The sequence below is a fragment of the Nematolebias whitei genome, chromosome 8 (assembly GCF_014905685.2).
Source record: "Nematolebias whitei isolate Nwh7 chromosome 8, NemWhi1, whole genome shotgun sequence".
In the NCBI taxonomy this organism is placed as follows: domain Eukaryota; kingdom Metazoa; phylum Chordata; class Actinopteri; order Cyprinodontiformes; family Rivulidae; genus Nematolebias; species Nematolebias whitei.
Genome location: NC_056505.1, coordinates 9,405,503 through 9,417,313, shown reverse-complemented (window position 1 = coordinate 9,417,313; position 11,811 = coordinate 9,405,503). Strand labels below are relative to the sequence as shown.

Genomic DNA, 11,811 nt, shown 5'->3' with positions numbered 1-11,811 from the left:
GTTATTTAAAAATGGTCTTGATTTTGTACTGGACATCCGGCACACGTCTTTAGATCACTGTAAACACAGTTCACTGTTCACAAATGCTGCTTAAAGCTCTATCATGCAATGAGGAGCCCATATAAAGTTAGCTGTTTTCTGTTGGGGGGGGGGGGGTGTGGAAACTGATTTATAATAGACCGAGGCAAAGTGCCCCCATCTCACACCTGACCCCTGTATTCATTAAACTGAGCTGTTTCAATCATTCCTATATGCCCTTTACACCACTCCTCATGTGCTTTATGTTTTTAATATTTTGTGTTTTAGCTCTGTCGGCTTTTTGTTTTGCAATTCCATTTCATTAGCTTGCCGACGCCCCTTTTTTATAATTAAAACCGTTCCGTTCATAAAGTCCTTGCATAAATATGCGCTTTTGGTTCTTTCCGACAACAACTGTGACAACAACGTCCTCCATTCTAAAGAGGAGAGGGGCTGTTTCCAGCTCACAGTTCAAACGCCCGCCTCTCTTATGGTATGGGGGTGCATCCGTGCCCCTGCCAAATGCAGCGCACACATCTTAGAAACCATTAATGTAGAAAAGTGTGTACAGATTTTAGAACCAATGCTCCCATCCAGCAGCAAAACTGTCAAAGGAACAACAGTCCCCACAAAGATCGTGCGCGTCCCGTCGGGGTGTCTTCCTCATCTTTCTGTGTCCCTCTATTTCTGGACCAACTCCTTTGTGCTGCAGAGAAGCTTGCCTCCGTCAGTGAGAGGGGGTGGAGGAGGCGCTGCTGTCTGGATGTTGACATATTTCTGCTCATGATTAAACCCGCAGCCAGGACGGAAGCGGCTGCAGCAACATCGGAGGAATGAGAGTGGACCGAGCCAAGACATCTCCACCATCATCCTCATCCTCATCATGCAGTCCGCCGAGCGATCATTTCCCGCGGGTCTATGAGACAAGGAGCGCCGGATCGTCGGGACAAGCCCCGGACATGACCACATAAACCGACTCCTCGCTGCGCACCGGGGATGAAAACAGACCCAAGATGGTCCGCATCGCCAAGGCCCTGGGTCTGATCATCCTGAGCGTCGTCGTGCTCATCCTGTCCCTCATCAGCTACGTGTCTCTGAGGAAGGACAGCCTCTTCAGCTCCAGTAAATATTACGGAGGGCCCAGGATCATGTTCCACGCAGGATTTCGGTGAGTAACGATGCTCAGCAGGTTGATGTAAACAGACAGAGGCCCGAATGTGTGGACAGCTGCACCTGGACACATTGTCTTTATCAGGCCTGGAGCTGCATGTCCAAAGTGTTTTATCCTTATTGAGATGCGTGCAAAGGTAAATTACAATGCTTAAAAGAAAGCATGCATGGACCATATGTCTGCACAGCATTGGCCCTTCCCTAAGTCACCATCAAGATACTTTATTTTTGGCCTGATTATGTTAATAAATAAATAAAACAACAAAACAGACAGGTGGAACAAGCCCACATGGACTATTTGACACATAAAATAAACTGATGCTCACATTTTAACTACTGAAATCTTTCTCTTTATGATTCTGACCTATTTATTATTTTCCTACATTTATTTATTTATTTATTTACTGCACACTTGGTGGTGTTTTAACCCGGAATTCATTCATCCCCGTCAGGAGTGCTGTGGCTTTTGGTTTTTTATAAGTTTTATACTTTTCAAAATATTCAAATATTAGCAACACCTTTTCTCAATAAATGCTTCAAATCAGTCTAAAATTGTTTATTTTTACCTTCGGCATGTTTGATTTATTTTTGTTTTCTTCTTATGTACATTTTGCTAATGTTTTGATAGCTTTCAGCTTGTAGTTTGCACATTAGCTAGCATGTTACTACTTTTAGCTTGCATTTAGCTACTTTTAGATTCTAGATGGTCGGTTGGCTCTTTTAGCTAACTATTGCTATTTTAGCTTTAAATTAGCCTTTTTCTGCTTTTAGCTTGTGTTTTGCTATTTTTGTATTTTAGTGTCTCACTACTTTTAGCTTTTAGATAACTTTTTGCTCCTGTTACTTACCCCTGTGCTATATTTAGCTTTCAGCTTGTCTTTTGCTACTTAGCTAGCATAGCTTGCATTTTGCTTTGAGTTTCTAAGCAGCATTTTTGCTACTTTTAGCTTCTGCTCTGTTTGTTTTAACCTAAACTGTTACAGTTTTTTAAGCAAATTTCAGCAGTTATTCACTCTGATCTGCATGTTTGCAAGAAAATCAATTACAGAAGTTCAGACTTAGATGTAATCAGTTAATCAGAAATAGACAGTTTTATGTTAGTTATATTCTACTTTTTGAAAGACTCAAACCAAATCGTATTTGCTTGTTTTCCAGTCACGCAGATTGTAAATGAAGTCTTTAAGCTGCCTGTTACCGGCATTTTGTTCCAGCTTCACCACATTTTACTAAAATTATCCATGTTTAAAAGCTATGAAAATATTTTATACAAATAAGGTGATTTCAAAACACAATCAATCAAAAATGTAATATACAGTAAATATGATCGAGTAAATAGGATGTATTTCCACAATTTTCTCAATTACATTTATTTTGGAAAACAAACAAATAAATAAATAAATAAACTGACAGAATATTTGCCTCATAACTATGACCCAGTTCACTGAAAGGCATCTAAAAGCTGAAGGTTCTTCTTTATTTTATTTATTTTCAGGAACTTTAGGAGCCACAAGAATATCTGCAGGCTGAGAATGAAACACTTTGTTTGTTATAATTTAAGGTCTTGCCTATTAAGAGATTATTTATTCAAGGAAAAGATTCCGTTTGATTAGGTAAAAAATCTTATCAGATTTCTTGCTGCAGTACTTTTGGATCAACTGTGAGATTTTAATAGTCTTTTTGTTTTTTCTTATTATTTCCAGCCTAGATAAGATTCACATGAACCAGTTTTCCTGCAGTTTTCTGGGACATGCTGTGACCAATTTTTGCAATGTGGCTCAGGAAAAAAAAAAAAGAGGTCATAGACACATTTTTTTCTTTGTGTGTCAAATTCTGTCTAAAATACTGACTTTATATGAGTCAAGAGTTTTAGAAAAACATAATCTAAGTTATAATTTATATAGAAACTTAAAACTGTTTCTACCATATGTTTTTGGCACTTTACAGAAAACGGCACCGTTTATGTGACATGGGCTTATGTGGTGTAGTTATGAGTTGTCAGTATCTTACATCCATCAGAGAGCAGTCAACAAACTATTGAGAGGTTAAAAAATAACACATACAAACACAACCCCCTATATTAATGATGATGATGTTTGATGATGGTGTCTGTTTTTCCTTTCCACTGTTGCCTTCGTGCTTGCTCAAGATGAGAGTTCTGCAATGGAGTTAAATTCAAAGCAGTCTGCTCCTCAGATAAAGAGTGTGAGCTTATTATTTTTATATGAATGTTTCTGTTCAGTGCCCTGAGACGACTTCTTTTGTGACTTGACGCTATATAAATAAACTGAATTGAATTTAATTGACTTGTCATGTAGTTTTCCTAGTTATTCCTTAATGAAACAGCTTGCTGTTGCTGTTTTATTGTTGCCTTCAGGTCTCAGTTTGCCATGAATTTCTTGGACCCTTCCTTCATCCCTTTAACAAACGCCCTGAATGAAGAGCTCCAAGGAAAACCATCGAAATGGAAGTTCAACAGGACGGCCTTTTACCTGCAGAGGTAAGCTTCTCCTTTTTATCATCACCTGCCGCCATGGAAGTTGGGTGATCATGCATCTGTTGGCAAAATATCCCATGAACCACTGGGCTGATTTTAAGGAAACGCCCAGAAAGTATTTATTGGACGTACTGCACATCCATAACCAAATAACTTTTGAATGGCAAGGTGGCCCCTAGAGCTAACAAAACTTAGCAAACACACAAAAAGCCATAACCTAAATTAAATTTACAATATCTGTAGTCTTGATATTGTAAATTAAATTAATATGAAGACTACAGATATCGAGCTACAGTCTGGTGATAGTAGCTGATAGTTATCCCACAAATGTACTTCAAGTGCTAAAAGATGTGCAAGATCTTTATTTAAAGCTCTGGCATGTAAGGTGGCGGGCGATATGCATTCCTTCCTGCCATGCTACTTTCAATACTTGTACATTTTACTGTGTAGCAGCAGTAGAATATCAAATGTCCAGCTGATTGTTTGTATTGTTTAGAAGAAAGTGGAATCTGTTACAATTTTATATCGCTTATGGTGAAAAAAAAATAAATTTAAAGTACAAAGATATGTTCAAATGGTTGTTGACCGAAATTAGGGAGAAAAAACAAACAGGCATCACAAGCCGGCCTGCTTATAAAAAAGTAGATGTCTCTTTTAGCTGCTGAAATATTTTCCTGTTTTTCAGGAAAGATATCTTCAGCTTCATCAACATTCCCAACAACTTCTCCCTCACTAAGAACAGCGTTCGTGTGGGCCAGCTGATGCACTTTGACTACTCCAGCCATAAGTATGTCTTCTCCATCAGCAACAACTTCAAGTCCCTGCTCCCAGACACCTCTCCCATCCTCAACAGGCACTACAGTGTGTGCGCTGTGGTGGGGAACAGCGGCATCCTAACTGGCAGCCACTGCGGCTCTGAAATCGACCAGGCCGACTTTGTCTTCCGCTGCAACTTCGCCCCCACGGAGATCTACTCCAAAGACGTGGGGAGGAAGACCAACCTGACCACCTTTAACCCCAGCATCCTGGAAAGATACTACAACAACCTGCTGACCATACAAGACAGGAACAACTTCTTCCTCAACCTGAAGAAGCTGGAGGGAGCCATCCTTTGGATTCCTGCCTTCTTCCTTCACACTTCTGCCACAGTAACTCGAACCCTGGTGGACTTCTTCGTGGAGCACAAAGGCCAGCTGAAGGTTGAACTGGCCTGGCCTGGAAACATCATGCACGATGTCAACAAGTAAGACGTAACTGATCAGTAGTGGATAAAACACTCCACTTTATTAAAATTTAGGAGTAGTGAACAATTTATGGCCTCTTTTAATGTATTTTACTCTCATATTAAAAGATGTTTGAATAATAACTATGCACACACATTGACTATATACTAAAATATGTTAATTCACTTAAGGAATACTGCCTTTACCAAGATACTCTGTGTTGAGTCAATACACTGGTTACATGATACAGTATAAGTTGGAATGATGTTCTGATTTCTATAATAAATACAACTAATCATTGTCATCGATCATCAAGATTGACTGAACATGACTGAACACACTCCAGCATGGCTGTTGTTCAGGAACCAGAACCATAGAGTTGTCTGGGGTTTTTCTGTGCCACAGTCACCAGAGAGTCCAGCTCTGTACCCACCACAGAGCCAGCTTCCTCACCAGTCTGTCCAATGATGCCATGTCTTTTTTCCTGGTTGCATTGGCTGGACGCCTGCCCATAGTCTGCCGGAAAAGGCTGGGTAATAAACCAGTTATAGTTTATACATTAGGTAGATGGAAACATCAATACTCTGAAATTAGTGGACATGGAGTAATATTGGAAGAGAAATGAGGTTAGATCAATGGTCCATTCGAGTTTCTGTAAATTAGAAAAGTCACGTATGTTGGATTTATTACTGATGAAATGACTTCCTGTTTCCTCGCAGATACTGGAAGACTAAAAACCTCTCCCCCAAACGTCTGAGCACTGGGATCCTCATGTACACGCTGGCCTCCGCCATGTGTGATGAAATCCACCTTTATGGCTTTTGGCCCTTCGGCTGGGACCCCAACACAGGCAAGGAGTTGCCTTACCATTACTATGACAAGAAAGGGACCAAATTCACCACCAAGTGGCAGGAGACTCATCAGCTGCCCAGTGAATTCAAGCTGCTCTACAAGCTGCACAGGGAAGGTGTGACCAAACTCAGCCTAACACACTGCACATAGACTCATCCGATGGTCAACGACTGGAAACCAGGAGTCGTGTACTTCAGCTCTTTTATTTGGTGACACATAAGCATGGTAAATGTTATAGGATAGGGAAGGATTTTCATTCTGCAGACACATGCCACTTTATAATTTCACTTGACGTCTTTCTCACTGGGAAAGTAATCCACTCAGAATATTGAGGCATCCTTCGGCTTACTGTGGCTAAACACTGACAAGGATCTCAGCTGGAGAGTCAAATATTCCCATTCTGATTAATGCAGATCAGTCTCCTTTACAGTACACTGATTATGTAAACTGAAATCACTGCCTAATCTCAGGGAAGGAGTTAGATCAGTGTTTTTTGCAATCAGATTTGATGTCCAAGATTGGTGCAGGTCATTCTGCACTGCTGTTGAAGATGGTATTTGTTTACAAGACGACTCACTATAGATACATGCTTGTCTTTTAGTTTTTCTAGTGTGACTGTCAGCTTCAAACATCATTAAGATTCTTCAGGTCTTTGAGATAATAATATTCAACATTCCAACAATAAGCCATAAATTGATGAACTCACAATATCTGTTGTCTTTAAGGTTCATAGCTGCAGAAAGTGGTGTCGGCCTACATACGTTTCTGGGGCTGGGCGAATTATTTCAACTAAACTACAATTCCATAAGGCCACAATATTAAATCTGGGACATTTCAGACATAAAAACTGGTGAAGCTCGGGTCAAGTTGAACCAAAATGTTCTCACCATTGTAGAATGGGTTTGACACAGTATGATTTTTCATAAAACCTGTTTCCCATTTTCTCTACTAAATTTTAATTGCAATACATGGACGTGACAAGACGAGGCTGTTTAAAATCGCTGTAGCATTTTTAGACATATTATTAAACGTATGCTGTTATTTATGGGCGTTATAATTATGGTGAGTGATAATAATCCCTCGAAAACTTAGAAAATGTGTTTTTAAAGGGTTGAAGGTCTGATTTTGTTTTCTAGCAAAGCTTACTGTTTGTCCACTAACGAAAATTAGACACTTTTTGATGTTTTCATTTACTTATTTATTTATTTTTTGTCTAAACTGGAAGCCAGATGTTTTAGCAATGAAAGACTTAAAGTGTAATCTTCAAATCTGAGAACTGAAGCGGTCATATTTTTATTTCAATGTAAACTGTCCAATAACAATGCATGCTAGTGTGAATTTACAAATGTAATATTTTGGATGTTATTAAGATATCATGCACACCATTCACATGCCAGACAAATTTTATGTCATCTTGATTATCCTTCTACCTGAATGAATTTTAGCGAGCTAACATTGGGTGGAGGAGTTTAAATATGTGGGAGTTCATGAGTGATGGTAGCATGGAGCAGGAGATGGAGGAACACATTGGGACCTTGTCATCAGTAATGAGGGTGTTGCTTCGGTCAGTTGTGGTGAGGAAAGCGTAGAGTTAAATCTCAATGCTGTCGATTTACTGGTCTGTCAATGTTCCAACCCTTATGGTCATGAGGTTTGGATCATGAAAGAACAAGATTCTGGATACAAGTGGTCAAAATTAACTTCCTTAGTAGGGTGGCTGGGTTCAGCCTTAAAAGATAGGGTGAGGAGCTCTGTCATCCAGGGGAGCTTGGACTAGATGCTCCTCCACGTTGAAAGGAGTCAGCTGAGGTGGTTCTGAAAGCTGATTAGGATGCCTTCCTTTGGAGGTTTTCTGGGCACGTCCCACTGGGAAGAGACCCAGAACTCGCTGGTGACGTCCTCTCTGGCGTAGGAACACCTTGGTGTCCTCCAGGAGGAGCTGGAGAGTCGCTGGCGAGAGCAAGATCTGGGTTTGTCTCCTGAACCTGTTTCCTCCGTGAGCCAACCAGGGATAAGCAGTAGAAGATGGAGACGGAGAAGCTGCATTAGTTTATTCAGTAGTTCTGTTAAGTCAACTACCAGCTGAACTTGCAGTTGAGGTCTTTAATGATATTTATGAAAGTACTATTTTGCAAAACCATTAAAAAGCCATATTTTTTTTGCCAATCTCAAATCTCCACTATGTTTGCAGTCTTGAACAGTTTTAACAGAAACAGAAGACAAAACGGACAATGCAGTCGTGTGAGAGGCGATCCCGTTGGTGATGGTAATCATTTATTTGATCCATTCTTTTTCCAGGGTGAACTGATTATACAAGATGTACTTTAACAGGTTTTACAAACAACAGTTGGACGCACGTTTGAATTGTTTTGTGAAAATTACTCACAGAGGCTCAAATATATACATACACCCCAACAATGTTTGATTAAATGTCCTTTATCAAGTTGTACCTCAACCACAGCTCCTGTGATTATTCTGTCTGGATCTTTGACCACACTTCTTGGAAGAATTAGTAGAGTTCATCTAAATTGGTTGGTTAGTGTAGCTCTGGCTCGTGTATTTCACAACTTTTCAATCGAGTTGAGGTTGTGCCTTTGGGAAGGACATTCCAGAAGCTAAATGTTACCCTCTCTTAAACCAGTTTTATTGTGTATCTGGGGTCACACATTGTCCTGTTGAAACATCCATCTTTGTTCAAGTTTCAACCATCCAGCTGTTGATTTAAGGTGAAGTTGGATCATTTGGAGGTAGTCCTCCACCTTCATTTCTCTATCTGCTCTGTGCAGTTCACCAACCTAACACCATGATCCTCCCACCACCATGCTTGACAGTTGGTACAGTGTTTTTAGGTTTAAAAGCTTCTCCTTGACTCCTCCAAGCATACGTCTTGTCATGGCGACCAAATAGTTCAAACACCAGTGTTCCAGCAGTTTACAGTACACGGCAGGCTTGAGCAAGGGCGGAAATTATGTTTCATTTAAAGAATGTTGGGGGATAATTAACAGAGAGATTCAATAACAGCTATTTTGTGTGTGGGGGTGGGGGATGTTTACTGTTTACTTCTTTCACTACCAAATAAGTAAACTCAGTTTGCAGCACTTGTTTTCAAGATTTTGTTGACAACCATATTTGCGACGATATTTGCAACATTGAATGAATTTCTGCGACTTCTTGCATCTTGTATAAGGAGCATGATCATATAACATTGCATGTGAGGCACTAACAGATATTTGACGCTATAGTTTTATACAACCTTTTTGAAACTTGTTGGAGGGTAAATTTAAGCTTTTGGTATAGTTTGTATTGCCATTTGTGTAATCAGTAATCTTAATCTTTGTATGAGAGTTGTTAAATAGCTATAATAACTCTATTGCTATAACACATGGACCAAAACCTCTACAGATCGATTTACAACAACAAACCCACATTTACTTTTTATAAAGTTAGTCCTAAAGTTTCTTTCTATTCAAACTACAACAGATAAGAACATGTGGATGACCTAAACAGTGAAATCTGGTCACGTGATTGTGGTTAAATAAAACAGAGCTCTAATAGGATTTAATAGAAGTTACTCACTTCTAGTAGTTGAAGTGTGTTTTTGTTCTTATTCAGATTTAGTGTGAGAGGCCTTTGCTCACCATCTTTCTTCACAAATATGACGTTTTAACATCCCTTAAGATTGTTTACCTCTAAAGTTTTCTAATCAGATAAATGTATCTGGTGAAAAGTTTGTAACCAGAATGTTAATCCATTTAATTTCATAAATGTGTCAGAACAATTTCTGTGGTTCCTTCATTCTTGAAGGTAAACCAAAGGCTGTTGAAAGTAAAAAAAAAAAAAAGTCCAAGTTAAGTTCTCGATGCTGTACAACACCAACCAGTTTCAGCAAAACAACACTTTTAATGCTGAATTTATTATTTGTGGCTGCAGCAAGATAATGCAGTAAAACTTGTGACTCCATGAATGTCATACCTTTGGTGTAATTTGACTGAAATTTCCTCTGGTTCTGACATGAATGTTGGACATGTCTTTCAAGAAATGTCTTTTATGTTTAAAATCAAAATGTAGAATGTGTGTAAAGTTGATCAATGCTAACAAAGTCTGTAAGAACTGTCCGTGAGAATAACCGTATGGCTTTTTGTGCATTAAACGACCAGACAAGGACGAGCAGAACCTAAAACAAATTTAAACAAATTTATTTTAGATGCATCACTTTACGTGTTCAGTTCCAAAAACCCTTTAACACTCATGGACTTGTGTTTCTTTGTTTTCTGCATGGAAACATTGTTCCACAACGCATACAAAGCTTTAGCTGCTTGTGTACATGTCATGAATCATGTATTGGACTGTGATGTCTTGTTTGTTTGAACAAAGCAAACATTTGTGTAAAAAAAAAATTGTCTTAAATGTTTTAATTATGCTCCATGATAAATGGCCTTTATGTGCCTGCATATTCCTTATGTCAGTGTTGAATAAAAACTGTATTTTCCTCTGAAATCAGGTCAGAAAGAATTATTTGAAATAATGGTTGACAAATGGTCAGTTAATGGCGGAATTACTATGATCCAATTGAGGGTATTTAAATTAAATTTAAAAAATATGATAAATGTGTTTTAAAAAGCAAAAATGTGATTCTTTTTAATACAGGTCTAACAGGAGAAAGGCTAACGCTAAAACTAATTATCAATGACAAAACCTCAGCAACTTAACTCAACTTAATTTTAGTTTTTATGAAGCGTTAACAGATAAAAAACAGCCGTTAATGAACATTATATTTTATATTATTAATAATTTGACTAATTAAGGTAACAAAGTCTAACAAAATCTAGTCACTGAACAAGATCCTTCCACTCCTGAAAGTGACATTTCATATCACAGGAGCGAGCTTCGGTACGCTAGGGTCAAACCACGAAGGCCCTTGCTTTAGCATCTGCCCATACTGCATCTGACCTATGTGACCCCACCTGCAGGTGGTGAGCCCACAGGAAGGCAAACCCATGGATTTATTTGGGCTGAGCCTGACACTACAGCTCCTAAGATAATTTAGCCACACATACTCCTCTTCCACAAGAAAGTAGCAACTCATGGAGGACAGCTCTGCTTCTTGGCTCTCAGGATCAGTTGGAATTATGTCAAAAGTGTAACTGATTGAGGAATTATGATAATTTGAAAAATGTGTATCGCTTTCTCTTACTTGCGACATGATTGGAAAAAGCAGTCTCAGATTCAGGAGATCTACTCAGTTTGGCTTGAATGTTAAAACTTTACTGAGATTCATTGGAGCAATAAAAAAAGCTGAATTTGTTTTATTTTTGGATCAGACTTGCTCATTATCAAGGAATGTGATGATTACAAATGAAAGTTAAGTTCAACGGAAGGAGCTACAGTTCAACTTTCCTACGTGACACTGAAAGGCTAAATTACTCGTTCATAAAATCTGTCAGAAGTAAACCAATTAAAGCAGATTAAAACCTAGTCTGATTACTCCTCCTCCTTCCTGTTCTCAAACATAGACAGGTTGACGCCATTTTGAATGTGGCAGAAATGCCACTCAACTAAATGGACTGAACTTTAAAGCACCGTTCTACAAAGTGTTTTAAGTTAATCCCTGTCATTCACACACACTAATATATATATTTGAAAAACAAACAGGCAGCAAAGACAAATATTGTAACTTTTAACGTGATTATTAAAAATGTTTACACCTTAAATATTTAGATTAAAGGTAAACACCAAACCAACATGTGTTGTTTTGAGTGTCAACTACTAACGTCTGTAACAATATTACTGTGGTAAGAAATATAGAAACATTCCTATTTAACGTTTAATGCGTCTATAATAACTGGATCTTGAAATGTAGATGTGACGTGTGGATTTTTTGAGTAAAGAGCACTAACGTTCACATTTAACTGATTTTGATTTATCACACTGATGAACATACAATATACTGTAAGCATCTATCTATCTATCTATCTGTCTATCTGTCTATCTGTCTGTCTATCTGTCTGTCCGTCCGTCCGTCCGTCCGTCCGTCCGTCCGTCCGTCCGTCCGTC

The 11,811-nt window shown here is 38.7% G+C and overlaps 1 protein-coding gene across 1 annotated transcript; it reads left to right on the top strand.

Moving 5' to 3' along the window:
• The first annotated feature begins 747 nt into the window (after positions 1-747).
• On the top strand, positions 748-7,506 carry LOC119413835 (sia-alpha-2,3-Gal-beta-1,4-GlcNAc-R:alpha 2,8-sialyltransferase). Its single transcript, XM_037680899.1, has 4 exons — positions 748-1,186; positions 3,563-3,685; positions 4,368-4,925; positions 5,625-7,506. Exons 1-4 carry the CDS (start codon positions 1,032-1,034, stop codon positions 5,905-5,907), a joined length of 1,119 nt encoding a protein of 372 aa, XP_037536827.1. The 5' UTR covers positions 748-1,031; the 3' UTR covers positions 5,908-7,506.
• The last annotated feature ends 4,305 nt before the right edge of the window (positions 7,507-11,811 follow it).

Excerpts from the sequence above, each read along its gene's own strand:
- LOC119413835 (XM_037680899.1), top strand. The coding sequence starts at position 1,032 with ATGGTCCGCATCGCCAAGGCCCTGGGTCTGATCATCCTGAGCGTCGTC. Across the intron at positions 3,686-4,367 it reads ACGGCCTTTTACCTGCAGAG|GAAAGATATCTTCAGCTTCA; the intron begins GTAAGCTTCTCC and ends CCTGTTTTTCAG. Across the intron at positions 4,926-5,624 it reads ATCATGCACGATGTCAACAA|ATACTGGAAGACTAAAAACC; the intron begins GTAAGACGTAAC and ends GTTTCCTCGCAG.